At 48.8% G+C, this 20514-nt stretch overlaps 1 protein-coding gene across 5 annotated transcripts in view; it reads right to left on the bottom strand.

The window, feature by feature from the left end:
* Positions 1-20514, bottom strand: part of DIS3L2 (DIS3 like 3'-5' exoribonuclease 2) — a 203649-nt gene that overhangs the window by 109265 nt on the left and 73870 nt on the right. For all 5 annotated transcript variants that reach the window (XR_014220095.1, XM_082223950.1, XM_082223951.1 and 2 more), the window contains one exon: positions 6113-6344. Coding sequence is in view for 4 of the 5 variants with exons in the window: in XM_082223950.1 (XP_082080076.1) it covers positions 6113-6344 (232 nt within the window). In the remaining variant the exon portion in view is untranslated. The remainder of the gene's footprint in view (positions 1-6112; positions 6345-20514) is intronic.

Here is a 20514-nt window from a genome sequence, read left to right as displayed (position 1 = left end):
AAAAGGAGGCGGCTGCCATTTGCCAAACCAGAAATAAACTATGCCGAACCTTTGCTGTCGTGGTTATCCGGTGACCATTCAATATTTCCACCCTGGGCAGCGCTGTGTTTGCAGTGGGAGATTTACTATGTTAGCTTGGGCAGGGCTTGCTAAGCTTATCTTACAGTGAAAACACCCGCCAGGAGCTCCAGCCCAGGGAAAAACGGTGCTTTAATCCCCTTGTTTTCCTTTTGGGTGATTACCTGACAAAACCGAAAATTGTTATAGCTTTGCTGAAAAGAAAATTAGGCACTAATGGCAAGAAACCTCTCCAATTAGTTCTGTTATTACCAGCAAATTAGAATTGCAGCGCTAGCACCCCTCCGAGACGGCAGCTTTTCAGAGGCCTGGTAAACTGCGCTTCAGCCACCAGCCCCTCCTCCTGGTCCAAGACGGAGAGAGGTTGCATTCATATATGTACATATTTAAACCTTTTCTTGAAAGTCTCTTGCACAAATTAGATTAACCAGGACAGCTGAAGTGGCCAAAACGAGCCCTTAAAGCCGTCAGATTAAAACACTTATTAACCATGACAGATCCAAAGTTATTTTTTCCAGGCTTGCTGCTGTGGAAATTTGCGACTCTCTCCAAGAGGAGCACAATTAATGTTAGCAATTCCCACTTCCAAATGAAAATATATTGTGTTTTCTGACTTTTTTAAAAAAAGAAAGAAAGAAAGAAATATCCAGCAAACAGTGAGAAAATGCATCCTCCAGACTGGATGGAAAGGAAAGCAGTGAGGAGATGCTCACTATCCCAGTAATGAAATTCTGGCAAGAGTAATGATTGTGTTTGCCCAAGATCCAAGCTGCGCTTTTTTTAAAAAAATGCAGTACCTGATGCAGTTAATGCTCCTGAGTTTTCTTGCCCATGTGAGCAAGAAGTAAGGAGCAGGTGTGTGCTTCGTGCTACCCCAAGCGCACTAACATCTGGTAAAAGTTACAGATAGGTAGCTGTGTTGGTCTGCCATAGTCAAAATAAAAAAATCCCTTCCAGAATTTCAGAAATAGACTGGAAAGAGAAGCTGCTGAATTGCAACTCATTACCAAACTCAAAACCATGGAGAGACCTGGTCTGAACAGAGACATTGGATTCTTATCTCATTATACATGACTAAGCCATTTTTCACCTTCTCACCCCTGGTCTTTTCCTGTAAGACCCATTACAGTCGTTAAGAGTCGTCAACAGGCTCATCTCAGCTATCTGCCAATCTCCCATTCCTACCACCCTTCTGAGTAATACCCCTCCCCACCTTCTCACTATATAGAAGGATCTGGCAACTTCTGTTTCAGTGTATCTGAAGAAGTGTGCATGCACACGAAAGCTCATACCAAGAACTAACTTAGTTGGTCTTTAAGGTGCTACTGGAAGGGATTTTTTTATTTTGATCTGGTAAAAGGAAAGGGTAGCTCAGGAAAGACTTAGCATCCCTGTCCTTTCCTCCACCTGCAGCATCCACACACCTGGGGCTTTAAAGGACTCATGAACAGCTACATCAGAGGTGAGGGACCTCACGCCCATGGGCCAGCTGAGATGTGTGCGCGCGCACACACACGCACACACAAACACACAGCACCTCCATTTGACCCTTGTGACTCTCACGGTTGAGACACCTTGAGATACTTCGAGATAGGTAAAGGGACCCCTGACCATTAGGTCCAGTCGTGGCCGACTCTGGGGTTGCGGCGCTCATCTCACTTTACTGGCCGAGGGAGCCGGCGTACAGCTTCCAGGTCATGTGGCCAGCAGGACTAAGCCGCTTCTGGCGAACCAGAGCAGTGCACGGAAACGCCATTTACCTTCCCACAGGAGCGGGACCTATTTATCTACTTTGACGTGCTTTCGAACTGCTGGCTTGGCAGGAGCAGGGACCAAGCAACGGAAGCTCACCCCGTCGCGGGGATTCGAACCGCTGACCTTCTGATCGGCAAGTCCTAGGCTCTGTGGTTTAACCCACAGCGCCACCCGTGTCCCATACTTTGAGATAAAGGTAAATTAAATAGCACTAAGAGAGAACAACAGGCTTCCGCATTCCTTGCCGACCCATTTTTCCTTATTTCCGGGGCGTGGGGGGCAGAGAATGAAGTCTCCCAGTGTTCATGGTGTATTTTGTGTTTTTATCTTGTATTTTTATGCTTTGAACTGCCCTGAGATCTACAGATGAAGGACAGAATATGAATTAGATATCAATTAACCAATCCCTGCAGGTCCTATATGGCAGCACAGCACCAGGCAGGGCCGAAACATTTAATTTCCAGTTGCTGGGTGCAAATGGGCATTCCCTGTGAGAGACCATGCCTTCCAAGAAATTTGTGCACTTCTACTTGCAATACAGTGGTGCCCCGCAAGATGGAAAACCCGCTAGACGAAAGGGTTTTCCGTTTTCGAGCTGCTTCGCAAGACGATTTTCCCTATGGGCTTGCTTTGCAAGACGAAAACGTCTTGCGAGTGTTCCGATTTTTCCCCGCCCCCCCCTTTTCTAAGCAACTAAGCCGCTAATAGCCTTTTAGCCGCTAATCCGCTAAGCCTTTAATAGCCGCTAAACTGCTAATAGCGCTAATCTGCTAAGCCGCTAATAGGGTTGCTTCGCAAGACGAAAAAACCACTAGACGAAGAGACTCGCAGAACGGATTAATTTCGTCTTGCGAGGCACCACTGTATGCTGCTGTTAGCCAGACGCGAGATATCTTTGCACCAAATTCCTGAACTACAACATCCAAGCTAGCCAATGAAGCCTAATTATTGGTCGTATATACAACCTCATCCTGTTTTCAAGACCAAGCTCAGACTCCAAAGCTTCTCCTTAAGAGGTTCAGATTCCTTCATCAGCGGTGACCTTCCGTGTCTTATAGATCCCATGGCGAGACTGGAATTTCCAGCTACATAATGATAGGGCCAGGAGGCTAGAAGCAAACCTGGTGAGCAAAACATGGAATATCCCCTTTCCCAGAACCAGGAAGTGCCAGACCAACGTGTTTAACCACAGCGTCCTCTTACCTGGAAATGTTTCTCAATTAAAGGTTTAGCTCATCTTGCCTGAAATCGCCCAATCAGGCAGTGCAGAATGCCGCCTAACTGCCATGTGTATTTGGGGGGGGGGGGGAGAAAGGGAACACCAGCCAGGGCAGTCTATACAGTGCATTCCCAAAGTGTTCAGGAAAGTTTCTCAAAAAAAACAAACCCACCAAACGCAACTTCCCTGATGATGTTTCCTTCCAACTCTTTCTTTGGAAACCCCACCTTGCTACCACAGCTCCTCTTTCCTAGTTCCTGTATTTGCTGTGCCTATTTAGCTAAGAGAGTTTACACAACTGGGAGCACTGAATGAAAACGCAAATGATGTGGATAAACACCAGGCAGGCTGGAGGATCTGAGAAATGAGTGCATCTCAGGGCTGAGACAAGCTCAGGTGCTAGGACCAGCCTTGCTACAAAAGGTATGGACAGAAAAGAGTCCTGTTTTCCTCCCATCTGCCTCTGTGTGTTGGTTGGGTGGGTTTTTTTAAGACTCCCCTCATTCCCAGCCAGCACATCCATGCGAAGGCTGCTCCAGCTAGAAAGGCCAGAGAGCACTTCACAACCAAAAGGGTCACTCCTGGCTACACAATAACAGCTCCTGGGTGTGTTGCTAAGAATGGCTTCAAAATCAGGGAAGCTCGCATGAAGTTTTGGCTGCATCCAGGCTCCAGCTAGGCTTGCTGCGTAATAGAGCCCTGAAGGCAGCATTTTCTAGGCCTCCCCCCGAGCTTGGGCAGATTGAAAATTTGAGGCTCACTGAACCATCTGCATGCAAGAGGAACCCACACAACTGCAGTATCTTCTCCTACCAACATCACAATCGCAAGTGGCAAGCACATCTGCATCCAAGTTCGGCTACCCAAGCAGCGTCAGTCATGCCTGGGAAGCTTCCAAGGATACCCTCGGAGCAATTTGCTTATGTTTCAGGGCTGCACAGAGCGGAGGGGATTTCTTTTTAAAACACGGCCAAGATACTCGATTCCCACCCCCCAGATGTAGAATCAAGCCTAGGGAGGATTAACCTTGTTTCTCGACAAGCAGCATTTTGTGAAATAAACCACCACAGATACCTGGCATCAACAGAAATGGCGAGCATCTTATTTTCACAGAAAATGCTTTGTTAAATATGTGCCAAATGGAAGGAGAAGGCACAACAGCACAAGAAAGGACTCCAAGGCTATTGCAGGACTAAAGGGCCTGGGAGGAAGGACAGCGAGTGAAGAAGTGCAAGGAAGCCTGCCACCCTCTGGATACTGCTAAAGAATTAGCTTGGGAACCTCTGGTGCTGCTGAGCTTTTTCATTCAGACTTCATCACAATCCTGCGGCCTGTGGCTCATCACCTGCTCTACAAGGAGCTGCCCTTGAAGACTGTTTCAGAACCATCTCTGAGCAAAACCAACCACAAAAGGAGACACAGAATCACTGGCAGGCAAAAAAATTCCAGGTGCTAGGACTGAGAATTACTCCAGGCACAATGCAGGGTCTTTGAGGGGAGGGGAGGGTGGAGTTTTTTTGGGGGGAGGGGACACTAGTAATAGAGACAAATAGGAAATGCGGCAATAGGTACTAAATGTAATACATTGCAATACTCCCACATCCAATTAATGCCAACTCTAAGTTATTTGGCTACATTCTGCAAAATAAAAAATACTGCAAGAATTTAAAATGTATAAACAGATGTATTGAGAAAACTTGCGTAGCAAAAACAAAGCAACAGGACCCCCAAAAATTTAAAACAACCTGTAGAAACTGAAAACTACCCCAAAAGCCTGATTAGTAAGGCTCAAATCGTAACATAAAAGTCTTCAAAATATATACAGAGGCCTAAATAGTTGCATACACACATAAGAAAATTAAATAAAAATGTCTAGCTGCAATTCTCAAAAGGAAAGGATGCCAGAGATTCGTGTTGCAAGAGGCATCCAAATGAAACCTTTTATATCAACTGGAACCAACTGCCTATAATAGCCCAGTGATATCAATGGAAAGGAACTCTGGAATGGAGAACTTTTAATGTGTACAATGGAATCAAGGGAGGGCTTTTGACCCTTACTGGCAGAAAGCCAGAATAAATAGGTAACGGAGTGGAAGACTGAAAAAGTAGCAGGAAAAGAGTGGCAATGAAAGAGAGGGAAACATGCAGGCGGATATTCTCAGCAAAGAGAGAAAATCCATTTCCTCACTGAAACCTTTTGGAGTTAAATTGCATAGGGCAAAGATCTAAAGCAGCTCCCTCCCTTATCAATGGCTTGGCATTCTGCTCAAATGCCCCTTCAAAGGCCAGGTCAAACGTCGGGTGCTGAAGCTCTGCAGAATGTCCCACCAGATCTACAAACAAAGACGTCTCTGATGCGTTCCATTGCATGTCTTTTCAAAGCTCTTGCAGCCTGCCCTGTTTAAATCTTTCCACGTGACCATTTGATGTCACAAACCACATGGGTGCTACTACATGCAGTAACTTTTATATAAATGCATCCTACTGGTGTGTTTGCAGTGAATAAAGACAACAGCAACAAAGGAATCAAAGGGACCCCAACAAAGTGTGCCCCTAAAATTGGGATCCTTTTGATATGCAGTTGTGGGTTACCTTCCACAGACTGGTATATTGCATGGCAAGTGCCGATATTTGCTTAAACAGCATTGCAAGGGTATGCTTACATGATTAAATGTCCGGCTGCAGGTGAGTCTATTCTGGGCCCCATAGAATCACTCCTGCCACACAAATGACTCTTTCAGGGTGGCTCCCCATTGCAAAAATGCATTCTGTGGCTCCCCACTGCCTTTCAGACACAATACAAATGACCCAGGCCTAGCAGTCCTTCAGGTCCACCCAACATTGCTTTCCTTATATTTTTATTTATTTGTGGTTTTGTTTTCAGGTATGTCTATAGACACCTGTCCCTCCCCGCCCTGCCCCCAGCCTAAAAAAAAAGTTATAGGCTGCACAACAGAACTAAAGCAATTTAAGCTCCTGAGTTGCTTTTAAAGGAAACGGAATTGGAAAAGGGGGGAAAGAAAAGCTGGCTCTACAATTTGCGGCTGAACCCCAACTCACCATTTTCTCCAGCCCCCAGGGACAGCTGCTTCTGATCCTTGGTCTCTCTTGAGCCATCTTGCTTGCCCTCAACATCTTCGTCATCAAACTGAGCCTCTATAACAACGTCCGGGCTGTTAACATCGCCTTTTCCTGGATCACGAAGCACACAAGCGCCCGGGGAACTCCTAGGAGGATCTGATCCTTGAGCTGTTTCTGTTGTTTCATTGTCACAACCGTCCGGCTTGATTACCTGGAGAGTAAAGAGGGAGAAAAGTTGCATTCTGAACTGCATGGTCCAGCATGGCTGAGGGGCAGCCGCACACCGCTTCCGACCCTGCTAGGTCTCCCCGCCCCTCCAAATCCTTCATCCCAGAGCCCTTTCCCACTGACATGGGAGGGGTGACTGCCAGTGAGGAGCAGCAGCAGGATGGGACCGGCCTGGATAGCAAGTCTTCCAGGTCAGCTTCACCCAGAAAGCAATACTAGCACACAAGAAAGAAACACACCATGTGTCCCAACAGACCCTGGTGCCAAATTATGTGAAGGTCATCATGCAGAGTGGGGGGGGGCATTTCCCCACCATTCCTTCTTCACAACACAAAAGGTCTGAAAGGGGAAAAACTGGGAATGGCGAGCAGAGGAGTGAAAAACCCTCCAATGGCATAACTCTTTTAGAACGGTGACTGAAACAGTCTTAAAGCTGTCTTTTAAAATCGCAATGTTAAAAAATCGTCGTGATCGGACCAAGGCTGCAGGGTTAAGAGGGGAGAGTGCCTGGGCTAGGCACCCCCCCCCCAGAAAGTCCCACGAGGGTCTGTGGGACGTCGAGAGGTCCAGCGGAAGCGCCAATCCCCCCTCGAAAAGTACTGATAAAAGGCGGGGGGGGGGATGGTCGAGAGTGCTCAAAGCAGCAACACAAGCCTACAAGCTGAAGTCACAAGCTGCCACCCAAAGCAGGGCAGCCCTTCTCCCTCCTTGGGGAAAAGCCCCCAAAAGCCGCACACACACTCTGTGCGCTCTTTAAAGGGAGCACGGCTCTTGGGGGAGCCTTCCTACCGCTGCCCGGAAGAGGCTGCGCATGGCTATCCCATAAGCCAGGACAGCAAGAGGCTATCCCAGAAGCCAGATCTCTCTTGCTGTTCTGGGTTCTGGGATTCAGAATATTTTTTTTCTTGTTTTCCTCCTCCAAAAACTAGGTGTGTCTTATGGTCTGGTGTGTCTTATAGAACGAAAAATACGGTGAATGTTTTGTTGAATTGATATGAATGTAAAAATGTAAGCAAAAAAATCCTTAAAATAAAATATTTTTTTAAAGCAAGCCTGCAAACAAGGAATGGGGTTGCATCTGCCTCTGATGAGTGGGTATCGGGTTTTTGAAGATTGATAGGTAGACAGACACATGCGCCCTCTTAAAAGCGTACTAAGTCCTGCCAAAACACTAAGAACCTGAAAACATCAGATACAAAAAGGGGAGTGGGGAGGAAGGAAGGAAATGGGATAAGGAAAAAAGGAAGGACACTAAGTAACTGTGAAAGGGGCAGAGCACACCTTGCGAACAAAGCACCTTTAACAAATAGTTGGAAGGTACTTCCTAAAATAAAGAAAGAGAACACTCAAGGAACGTAAGAACTGCCTTGCTGGATCTCATGAGGGAGCCATCTAGTCTAGCATCCTGTTTTCCCCGGCACCTGGGCTCCCCCGTCCTTCTCACTGGTCCTTGGGGCAAGGAAACACAAAAGCTCCCCGGTGCAACATTATGCATCGCCCCTCACTCACTGCAGCTGGCCATCTCTGTAGCGCTCAGGCACAAGGCACAGCTCTCTGGAAGGAAAGGTAGCCAACAGGTTGTGTTGCCTGAAGAGCTGAGACACCCGGTTTGCTCAAGTGCTGCTCATGAAGAGGTGAGAGTTTTGGGGAGTCCAGGTGCAGCCCTTCTCTGGAGCCACCGCTTAGCATGATTTATTGTCTGATAAATACACCCTGTGGGGGAAGTCCAGTTCATGCTCCTAGATAGACCAACACCAAACAATTTACTGCAGGCCATTAAAAATGTTGACCAAATAGATCTTTTCCACCAAACCACACAACACTCAAGAGTTCTACTCTTGCTTTCTCCTTCACAAATGGCATTTGCACCAACCAGAAATATGTGTATGTGGTTTGAAAAGAACCGTTCTCATTACACTCCCCTCCAGGAGACTCTGCCATGCTCTCCCCCCCCCCCCCGGGAGGTTGCTCAGAAAGGAATGAGGCCCTTGAGCTGGAAAAGATTCCCACCCCCCTGGCCAAAAGCAAGCTTTGACCACGTTCCATTAGAAATCCAGTATTCCATCATCAAGTGCAGTTCTCATAAATGCAAATGGGCTGGGCCAAAGAAGATAAACACAAAATCAAGAGGGGCTTCTAAAACTGCTGGAAGGGGCCAGGTGAAAATCAAGGCAGGGGCTAGGGAGTGATCAAAAGGGTGAAAATTGTCATCTCTCCCTCCCATGCCAACCTCTGGACTAACATGGAAATTGGTACCTAATGCAAAGGGACTGCACAAGAGTCATGATGAGTAGCTGTGGAATCAATGGCATTGAAAAACTATGGTCTGCTCACGCTGGTACCTTTTTTAAAAAAAGAAGTTACAAAATTTAACTTAATTTGTACCACAAAAATGTAAGTGTTCTCCTGCAGCCATTAAAAATGAAGGCAAAAAAAGCCTTTCAGCAAAATGACGATTGACAGAGTTGTTGGTCCTCCAAGACTGTGTAAGCACTCAGCTCAAGAACTGAACATGGAGATTTAGAGAAGAATTCAGCAATCCAAGAATTTGACTTTTTTTAAAAAAGAAAAGAAATGCAAGCTTCTGTCCCTGAACTTAAACATATGCAAACAATGCCTAGTAAGATCTCACAGGCCAGAGGAATCAGTAAGCAGGATTTACAGCATCTATGGGGCAGGGGATGTTCCTGCCAACCCCCAGGTTGAACAAAACCAGAATAAATTACAAACAGTAAAAGGTGCAGTTGATGTCAATCTTCACGAAATAGACCAGTAGCAGAATTTAGCTTTCTGTGCCACGGAAAATGGATTGCCTTGGTGCATAATTTTCTTCCTTCCTTTTTGGCTCTATTCTATTCTGCTGCTTTAGCAGAGGATAATACACTCCTGACCTTTAAGGAAAGAAAATTGCTGTGATGTAACATATTCAGAAGCATTGGGGGGGACGGACAAATTTAGTCTTGGACCATCGCAGGTCTGTAGCGCCAAATCAAGCTCATCCGGACAAGTTCCAAAGCTGAGCGGGTGAGCCTTGAACAGCCTTTCCCCAATTCCTCTGCCAAATTCGGGATTTTAGGTAGCTGGTGCATCAAAGCAGCAAAGGCGAGAAGGAGGCACAGCTCAGTGCAAAAGCCAGCCCTGCAGGAGCTGTCCTTCTGCTCACAGGTGGTAGACTCTGCAGCAATTAGCAGAATTTCACTGGAACAGCATTGCAGATTCCGGTTGTTATAAATACGATGCCTCCAGGGATGTCACGCATTTATGAAACCCAAATTTAATTACACTTCATGTTTCTATTACTGCAGCTCGTACATGCAGCAATAAAACCCAAGGCAACTATAATTATTAAGGAGATACCATTTCGGGCTGCTAGCTCAGGCAATTTGCAGCCCTAACTCCGCAGATGCCGTCAAGAGCGAGCGCGCAGCCCCTGCCCATTATTAGGCTCTGCCTGCGTCAATCGTTTTCTATAAAGCAATTTTGCACTTGCTCTGAAGTTAGCAGCTTTCCAGCGGACGGCTGGAAGTGCTCAGCAAGAAAACAGCCCCTGAGTGAGCCATCCATCAGCTGCGCTGTTGCTCTTCTTCTTCCCAGTTGCGGGCTCTGGCCCTTTAGCGGACACTTGCCTGACCTACTTTCTGTGCCTCAGTGCAGCCCCTCAAAGCACATTCGAGGTGGAGGCAGGTTTGGTTAACAGCCCAGTGGATTTAATCAGGAAACCTGGAACTTAACCCAAAAGTAGGGTGAGGGCGGAGAGCAGTTTTACAGCCCAGGGAACGCTCTTTATGGTCTATGGCGTGGCTCTGCTACTGAACCTAAGTGGCTCCCCTCCTACAAGCAGCCTGGGCAGGAGATCTGCATTGGGAACGGGACGTAAGCTGCCTGGAGAAGGAAGAACAGGAAGGTGCTGATAAAATAAACAGCATGCAAGAACAGCTTTCTCTGCTGCGAGAGATCTTGAGATAATTGGCTTGGGCGGGGGGCTTGCCAGAATTCCTACATCCCCACAGCCAACAGGTACCATTTTGGCTTTCGGCCCCCAGTTTCGTTCACAAGGCATGTGAAGTTGCTCCTAAGGGGGCATGAAAGGCACAGAGGCATAGCTGTCAACTGTCCCTTATTTGGCGGTAAAGTCCGTTATCCCAGCGCCGTGTCCCGCTGCTGTCCCTTATTGATGATGTCCCTTAAATTTTCCGGGTTTCAAAGGAAGCAGCTCCTCTCCCTCCCTCCCTGCCGGCCAGGGAGGAGGGAGGCTCCAACTGGGTTGCTTGGCTGTGTTGCTCACCCAATAAGGAGTCTAAGAACGACTGGGGGGTGGAGCTTGCATGCATTGTGCTGATCAAATCAGCCGAGTTGCCTGGGGACTCGCCTTTGCTCAGCGCTTCCCAGCGGAGAAGTGATGGTGGTTTTCCTTGCTGCATCCCCTTTGCTGGGTTGCTGCACTGTGGGAACCACCGCTTCAGGCTTCGTTTGGCTGCTGGCTGGGCTTTCTGCCTTTGGCTCAGAAGGTGAACATACCTGTGCTTGGAAAACCCCTTATTTTGGCTGCTGATCCCTTATTTTCGAGACTGCTGGTCCCTTATTTTCAAATCTGTAAGTTGACAGCTACGCACAGAGGACCATCAGCCTTGAATGTCACATCTTTTTCCGGGTATCATATGTGATGTCCCGATGGGTTGACAGCTACTTGGAGAAGAAGACACTGGATGCATCACGGGCAATTTTTATCGCGCTGCTATCTCAGTGTGCTTCCCAGGAAGCCCAAGGAGCCACTGCCAATCCGTTTCTTGAGAGAAGAGAAGATTTGGAGCAGGACGTTCACTCCTCAGCCCCAACTGATAAGCCTCCTGCCACCTGCACACATGGGTTCCATAGCTGTGAGGTCCTAACTCTTAGATGAGATTGACTTTATTATTACCTCTTAGAGGATCAGGTTAACCAGCAAAATATATTTCCTTAGATGGCCACCAGGCCACTGTCCGGAGAACAGTCTGGACCCTGAGCATATGGAACATTGCTGCTTGAGGTACGGGGGCCAAATGTGCCTCCTTCCAGTTTTAACAAGTTCTGCCCTCCTCCCAAGTTTCCAGCTCAGGGGGAACATTGTGAGCAGACTGCAAGCCTCTGAAAAGAAGGCCTGGAGCAGAGAGCCAGCAGCTCACAGCCATAATTAACGGCATGAAAGGAGAGCAGGGAGAAGCCTCCCTGCAGGAGCAAGAGAAGACCCAAACCACACAGGGGATCTCTCTCCGAATTGTGCTCCAAGAGCACTCAGTTCTTCTTGAGAAGGAATTAGTTTTAGGCCAAGAACAAAGCTTTGCTATTGAGTTTATTCAGGCACGGTTAAGAAGCTGAAGGAATTCAGTCTCACCTCTGCTTTGAGGAGAACATGACTTTTCCAGGACAGCTCCAAACAGTTAACTTGTAGTTCCTAAATCTTAAAACTGGAATGGGGGGGGGGCACTTTCAATGTCACCAGGGAGTTGGAGGCTTCCAAATTGCAACTGACACACTCCCAGTGTGGCTCAGTTCACTGGTTACAAAACCCATCCTCAAGCCATGGTTCGGAGCAGCCTGCTCCAACCTAATGCAATCTAGATTTTTCTGAACTAGAAACAACATCTTCCTTAACCATCATCCATGTTGGCTGGGGCTGATAGGAGTTGTAGCCTAAACATCTGGAGGACTCAATGTGAGGACCTATTAGTTTAGGAACTGGAAATGAGCTGCAGATTCTGTCCTCAGGTCTCTTGCCCTCTTATGTTCAGATGCCCTCCACCCTTCCCTCGATTGCTCCAATCGTATCCTGATGTTCCCTCTCAATCAGACAAGCTATGGTTACTGCTAACCAGAATTCCCTCCAAACCATTGTTTGCAGACCTGCCCCACTGCAAACTATGGTTTGGAGGCAATCTCCACTCTCTGACTATCACCAGTTGGGAGAGTGCTGTTGGATGCTTCTTGTGGGCTGCCTGTAGGCATCAGTCCGGCCACTGTGAGAGCAGGATGCTGTGCCATGCTGAAACTTTGGCCTGATCCAGCCGCAGGGCTCTTCGTAGGTTACTATGCTGCTCTGGAAATGGCTCTGTAGAAAGGCAAGAAATTCAAAAACCTCCGCCAACATTGACCACTGCTGCAGAGAACAATCCCCAAAAAAAAGGCATTTTAATTCCTGCCCCAAAAACAAAAATAAAAATCTTTAGCTCCCGTCTGGATCCAAACGCCTCATATACACCCCTGCAGCAGGCCAGCGTGTTAATAAAGCTAACACAAAAACCAGAAGAGCTGGACTTCAGAGGGGAAGAGACACTGGATCCAGCACGCCAATGTGACCACAAGGCTTTCTTTTGGGGGTGGGGAGGGGACACCGGATGCTTTGGAGAAAACTGCTGCCTCAGCAGTCATCGCAGCGTTGCCACCACAACACACCACAAAAAACACAACACACACCGAGCACCTGCATCCATCAGCCCATGAGGTTTTGCCATCTCATCCTCCCCCACCGAGTTGGACACACGTCCCAAATGCCCACTGAGTGGGGAAAGCGCAGCAGGGCCTGGCCGGGAGAGGAAGGCCAGGGCTTGTGTGCCTGCAAGCTCAAGCCAAGCAAGTTTAAAGATTAGCATCTTGGAAGGAAGGACCGCGGCTTTGCCGAAAGGAAAGGACACCAGCTCTTGTTTGTTCCCACCTGGCTAAATAGAGAGGGGCTGGTTCCAGTAAAGGGAAAACCACCTGTCCCCTGTCCCTGTACTGCCAGAGAGGATGGGCAGCACAGTACAAATGCTATAGGCATTTGTATTGGGGGGAGGGCGTTAAGGCAGGCAATTGGGAGGGGGGGAATCTGGCAGCCAAACCCAGGTTCCCAAGTCTGCATTGCCAAAAGCGGGTGCTGAGAACTTCATTTTTGCTACAGTGAAGGATCACTACTGTCAATGGTGAGAAGGCACAGCTACCAGCTCAGCAAATGACAGGTGACAGGAGAGGGTTCCACCAGCTTCTCCTCAGATCCTCCTGTCTAAGCAATGTCTCTTGTGAGTAAAAGGGAGCTACCAGCATCAGGGTGGACCCCACTTGCCAGCCAACTACCTGTCATCCCAGTTATCTGTCTTCAGACCTCCGGGCCTGACAGTACGCACCTGATTTTGCAGGGGTGGGGGACAGGGGATGAGGAAAGGCAAGCCCTTAAGAGCCTGGTGGGGTGTTAGGGAAGGGCTAGTACCTCTGGTGGAGGACGCATTGTGCTCCTTCTGGGAGGGTTTGTCCACCTTTGGTCCCTACCCTGCACTCAGCTCTCACCTGTGGCTCTTAGAAGCTATCAGCACGTGACAATGGCCACATCCCAGGAACGCCTTTGTCTGGCTAAATCAGGTGAGGGTGGCCGATGGCTCTCAAACCCTTGGTGAGTTAGGAATGTCTCCTGCATGCAACTGGAGGATTGAGTGGATGAGACCAAGAGTGGGTCCAGCGGTCAAGAAGGCAATTTCTGCACGTGCTATTGAGTAAAGTGAGTGGCAGATGGGGCTCCTCCACTTGGGAAGGGAGCCCATCTAGGAGAAGGAAAACTCTGATCCTAAACCTCTGCTGCCTTACGGGATCTCTTTGGGAGAAAAAAGGCTCAGGGGTCAACCCTACACAAATCCAGAGTGGAGTCCCTAAGACGGCTGGATGGTGCTTTGTGTGTCTCCTTCCAGAGACTCCTGAAGCCAGACTAGTAGTGCCTAGCATATTGCTCTGCTTTCCTTTGGACCACATCAGTGAGGCCAAGAGTTCTTGTTGTCTGGGCAGCCCAGGACCTCCAGACCCACTGCCCAGGCTTGCGCCCCAGGGAGGTCACTTTGGTGCTGCTAAAGCAACAGTTTGACTTCACCGTCTCCGTTGTCTCTTGAGATAGGTAAAAAGTAACGTACCCTGGACAGTTAAGTCCAGTCAAAGGCGACTATGGGGTGCAGCACTCATCTTGCTTCAGGCCGGGGGAGCTGGCATTGTCCGCAGACAGCTTTCTGGGTCATGTGGCCAGCATGACTAAACCGCTTCTGGCGCAATGGAACACCGTGACGGAAGCCAGAGCCATTTACGTTCCTGCCATAGCATAACTGCCAGGGTGCCAAACAGCACTCTCCCAATCGCGCTCTCTGGGCTCGGTAGGACCACTGTAACAGATTGCCCCAATTCCAATCCCACAGAGCCTTAGTAGGAGTAGACCATGGCTCCATAGTATCAAAAGCCACAGAGAGATCAAGGAGGAGGAGCAAGGTTGTCCCGTTCTCAATAGAAGGCCATCCATCAGGTTGACCAAGACACCTGATTGGCACACCAGTACCCAAATCTAATCAAGTCCTGTTCAGACATCCCATTCAGGGTACTGCTGGATCTGTTGGTGTCCATGAAAAACAGGGGGGCTTTCTGTGTTCTGTGTAACATGCTTTCCAAGGAAGCTTATCTTGGGGGGGTGGGGGGTCTTCCTTCTTAACATTAGGCTCTGGACCACTCCATTGACTAAACCCTTACACTGCCATCTTCACCAATCCTTATAAAATGCTGAGCAAAACCATGAGATGCGCTTACATAAACTCTGAGCGTTACATATTCCTGTGCGTTTTACAAGCGTGTTTATTTAGGAAAAGACATTCACCCCCACCCCACCCCCACCCATTCCCAAAGATATTTGCTGGAGACTTATTTAACACTTATGAAAGGAGCAAGCCTGCACCAGCACATGCCTGGAGGGGGGAAATAAACTGACAGTGCTAACTGGGCCTAATGGCGGGGTACCTCTCCAAAATGTTTGCATAAACCTGCCTCCTAAGGGCTAAAAGCACACAATGAAGAGATGTGTTCAGAAATGCTATGCTGCTCTTTGGAGTTAAAAGTATCACAAAAGGAAGCACACATGTTTGCCTACTGCCCACACAAACACAGCAAACGTGAGCAAGATTTACAAAGGGGCAGCTTACTACAGGGCACATGAAGCCACTTGGTAAGCTGTCTGTCTGTGCTGCCCTGAAAAGTACTGAAAAGAATCTTAAGAAGACTTTGGATTTCTGCTTGAGAACAGAACTGCATAGATTTTTGATTTAACTGAGCTTTGCTGCTTGATTGCTGACCTTCTCCCTGCATTGTACGTCTTTGGGCTCCTTTGGCAGAGAGGCAGTATAGAAGTAAGTCCTCCACCAGGTCTGTGCTGGGCAGCACCTCCAGCTCCTTGCAGAGCCCAGGTACCCCAATGACCCCTGGAGAACGCAGATAGTTGTATCAATTGATCCTGGCTCAGGGTGGGCAGGGGTTCTCAGTGCTAACAATTCACAAACTTGTACACCTTGGCATTCCAAATTCTGTAGCCAGGGGGAACACCCCTGAATTCTGCAACCTTTATAACTTAGAATCATAGAACTGTAGAATTGGAAGAAACACGCAGGGGTCATAACCTCCTGCAATGAAGGAATCTCAGATAGAGTATCCATGACAAGCGGCCATCAAACCTCTGCTTAAAAACCTCCAAAGAAGGAGAGTCCACAACCTTCCACTCTCAACAGCTCTCACCATCAGAATGTTCTTCCTAAAGTTTAGTCGGAATCTCATTTCTTATAATCTGAATTTATCGGTTTGGGTCCTACCTTCCAGAGCAGCAGAAAACAGGCTTGTTCCACCTTCCATGTGGCAGCCCTTTAAAAGTGTGGCAAGACTCTCACTGGGGTGTGGCAGGGCAGTTCAGATGTCCCCATGACAAGCCACCACTTGGCAAGTGTCAGCTGCTTCTGCGCGTGAGTGCACAGAAGCGCACCTCTGAGCTCAGGATCAAAGCACTTCTCCATGCTTTACTGCTGTGTCGGCACTTGGGCTTTTGATGGGGCTTTAAGTGCCGGTTCCCGGGGGTCCCCACCGCTGCACATGCCTTGACACACTTTCAAAGGCCAGAATGGCACACCTGGGACAAAGCACGCACTGATCAGGAAGCAGGCTGTGGCCAAGGAAAGCAATAGAAATTTCCACAGTTAACTCGCGCCACTGGCTGCCAACAAGAAGGCTGCTGTGATTAATGAAAAAGAGAAAGAGAGAGTGAGAGTGAGAAGAGAAAGAGGGGGGGCATAATTGAAATCTGACATATTTGGAAGCTCTTCCAAAAAAGTGTGCAAGCATCAGTGGGAAGTTTCCCCAATTGCTACTTGCCACCCAAGATATGCTTGTAGCAGAAGATTGGGGGGGGGGGAGAGACAGACAGACAGACAGACCAAACTGAACCGTAGCATGAATTCCCCAAGCTCCTTCCACTCTATGAAATGCACCCAGTCAACAGCTAGGCTGCATGGTTATTTTAATCTGGAAAAATGCACATTGTTGCGATGGGTGTGTGTGCTTGTGGCAAAAGGGATTAAATAATAATAAAAAATCAGGACTGCATATCACAAGAGTCAAGTTCTAAAATCTGGAGGGACGCACTCCATGGTGGGAGAGCACACAGAAGTCAAGGAGCCATTAGGAAAAGAAACGTTGACAAAATTGGCGAGTTCCTGCTGGTGCTTGCAACATGGGCACTCTTGCATTTTTGTGGCACACCGGGAACTCAAAATAAACAGCGTGAAACTTTTCAAACGGACCCAGAAATGGTGCAATAGAGGGAGGGAATCGTGTCCCTTGACAACAATGCAATTAGTTAGTTGGTCCAGGTGACTCCTGTCCAACCACATTCCATTAACCACCATGACTTCCATAGTAGCCCATACGTTTGGGGGAGAGAGAGATCACAATTGTGACCAGTGTCAAAACAGTGGGTTTCCATTCCGGATGGAATCCAGTGGTGTCCCCACAAATGAAGCAACAACTTAAGGACGAAACACTGCATCCCACATTGAAATCTGGGTCTGTCTGTTCTCAGCATCCTGGACTCCAGCTCCCAAGTTCTGCCTTATGCAGATGCCAAAAAACAGTTGCAGACTTAAAACCATACAGATCAGAATGTTTGCATGGCAGGAAAGGCCAGTGAGGATGGGCAACTGAAGCAGAACAACAAGGTGAACTGCCTTCAGAGGTGCTTTCCTGCTGCTAAGAGAGATGGCAGGAAGAAGTGTCCTGTTTGCTCAGTCCAGCCTGATGCAATTCCTCTGGCTGCATTGTTTCTGAGGTCAGGGACATTCCTGCTTTCTAGGAACTCCATGCTTTTTTGTACTAGCAGGGACTGCCGCACAACTCCAGAGCCCATTTTGGTTTTTACAGCTGCAGGCTGGCGATATTTATAGCCTCTGCCCCTGCAAGACGGGGAGGTCGCTGTTTAGTTTATTGACAACTGCTGGTTGAAATTAGCAATTTATGTGAAAAATGCACCAAAACAAACAACAGTAGCATCAAACGGTGCAAGCTAAATATTTTGCAAGCTCTCCCAGATGTCAGGGAGGACAGGCCGTTTCCCGCCGAAGCTTCCATGAGTTCCAAAAGAAGAATGAAGTGGGCAGATAGCAGACAGGGCATTATGCAAGAGGGGCTTACTGAAGCGCTGCAGACTGGGAAGAAGAATCAAGCATGAGTACAGGTTGGAGAAGTAGGGAGAGATTAGCATAGCACTTCCATGAATGATCTAAGGCACAAGCTAAACTTCACTTCACTTATACTGGTTTTATGGCAGTTTGACTAGCACAGCTCTTCCCACACCCAAAGAATTCAGGGACCTGTAAGAGCATAATAAGATCTGTGCTGGATCAGACCAATGGCCTATGTAGTCCAGCATCCTGTTCTCACAGTGGCCAGCCAGATGCTTGTGGGCAGGATCTGAGCACAAAAGCCCTCTCCCTTCCTGTGGCTTCCAGCAGCCGGTATTCAGAATCACTGCTGCCTCCAACTGTAGAGGCAGACCACAGCCATCTTGACTAGTAGCCAATGATAGTCTTCTCGTCCACGAATTTGTCTAATCCTTTTTTTAAGCCATCTATCCTATCCATTCTTAAGGAAATCAGACCTGAGTGCTCACTGGAAGGACAGATCCTGAAGCTGAGACTCCAATACTTTGGCCACCTCATGAGAAGAGAAGACTCCCTGGAAAAGACCCTGATGCTGGGAAAGATGGAGGGCGCAAGGAGAAGGGGATGACAGAGGACGAGATGGTGGGACAGTGTTCTCGAAAAGACCAGCATGAGTTTGACCAAACTGTGGGAGGCAGTGGAAGACAGGAATGCCTGGCGTGCTCTGGTCTAGGGGGTCACGAAGAGTCGGACACATCTAAATGACTAAACAACAACAACAACAATCTAGGTTGGTGGCTATCCTTGCTTCCTGTAGCTTAACAGGGCGCAGAGAAGTCTGTTAGAGATACCTAGCCCTCCCCCACAAACAGTCCTACAATTCCCAGTGTTCCCTGGGAAGCGAGGAAGGTTGTTAAATTGATTTAAGGCTGTAGGTGGACCACATGAATCACCACGGTTCTTAATGGCCAAAGCCCTGTTTCCAGTGTTCTGTAACTGGAGTGGTAGAAGTCATGCTCTGCATGCAGAAAATCAAGTTCCAACCCTGGCAGCTTCCTTTCCAAGGAACTCAAGAAAAAGGATGGAGAGAGAGCCTCTGCTGGAGACCATGGGCAGCCACCGCAAGCCAGACTGGGGAGCCCTGGGCCAGCTGGACCAGCAAGTCTATCTAAATGCAACTTCAGAGGTTCATCAGTCGCTGCTGGTCGCAATTAGCAGGCCTATGGAGAAAGGCCAGCAGCACTGAGTTGGGTACCAGAGTTAAAGGAGGGTAGGCTGGAAAGATGCAGAGGAATAGGAGGACGATAAGGCCGCAGAAGACAAAGCAGACCTGGACTTTGTTTAGCCAAGACTGAAGGAGTGCTCTTGTTAGTGACCGCTGGGTTATTTTAAAGGTTTCTCAAAGAAAGCAGCCTTTTCCTCGGAACCGTGGATAAGGCAAGAAGCATCGCAGGGATCCAAACGAAGAGTATTAAAACAGCAGAGGGTAAAGAAATTTAAGAGCCCTTCTGCAATGGAAGAAGCTGCTCAGGGATCGTGCAGAGTCTCCCTCCACAAAGGAAAAGAAAGTTGGGCAAGGACCAGAAATGCTTTTAGGTGCAGGATGTCCTTACCAATTGGAAACCAGAATTTGAAAAGGGATTGAAAAGCACAGGGAAAAAATGCCTGGATTCTGCATTCTGGTCTAGAAAGTCAATGATCATTCTTCCCACCAGGAACTTGGGAGCAGCAACCGTGGGTGGCCGCCACCTCCTCCATGCCTTGGAATCAGGTTCATAGAATCAGAGAACTGTAGAGTTGGAAGGGACCCTGAGGGTCATCTATCCCAACCCCCCACAATGCAGGAACGCCTTGCTTCAAAGGCTTCTGGAGGCACTTGCCTGCCCATGGCAACCAACAGAATGCCCAGACTAACTGGGCTGTTGCCCGCACAGGGCTTTTGTCCTTATGGACTAGAGCAGGGATGGATGGGTGACCTGCCCCTCTTGGCCCAATTTCATGCAGGCGGTGGAAGTCTGGAGGTGTGAGGAAGAGGAGGTCGGATATGGGTCCAAACCCAAAGGAGCAATGGGGGGAAGAGGAGCTGGGGAGGAAGGGGAAGTCTTCTGCCAAGGGATCCTTCTCCATTCAGTCAGTGTGATGGCCCGGGATTCGGACTCGGAGGCTGAACCTGAGCGATCCCAGCCTACACAGGAGTCCCCGCCTCCAGAACCAGCTGAGCCGGGGCTGGGGCTTGAACCTGAAGGGCCCTCACCTGTGCTGGGTCCTCAGGTGCAGGCACCAGCTGAGTCTGCTCTGGCTCCTGAGGTGATGGAGGACCCATTGCCTGCAGGTGCTCCACTCTCAGCCCCGTCAGAGGAAGCTGGGGTTGCCTCTGGGTCCAGTAACCCTCCAGCCTCTCCTGAGCTGCAGAGGCTCAGGGCAGAGAGGCGGAGGGAACTAAGTTCCCGCAGGAGGAGTGCTCGCCTCCAGGCCAGGAGAGGCAAGTCAGCAGAGGATCGGGGCCGCCCTATGCCTTGGGGGAGATAAAAGCCGGCCAGCCCCAGTCCCAAGTTCCTGCCTGAACCCTGTCCTGCTTTCCTGCCTGAGCTCCTGCCCTGTCCTGGCTCCCTGCTTGCATGCCTGTTCCTGACTTCACCCGACTCCCTGCCCAGCTTCAGCTACTATGGACTGCCTCCACGTTGCACCTTTGACCACGGACAG

This window comes from Podarcis vaucheri (genome assembly GCF_965113315.1).
Source record: "Podarcis vaucheri genome assembly, chromosome: 5".
Classification (NCBI taxonomy): domain Eukaryota; kingdom Metazoa; phylum Chordata; class Lepidosauria; order Squamata; family Lacertidae; genus Podarcis; species Podarcis vaucheri.
The sequence above is the reverse complement of the archived record's forward strand: the minus strand, read 5'-3'. Positions and strand labels throughout refer to the sequence as shown.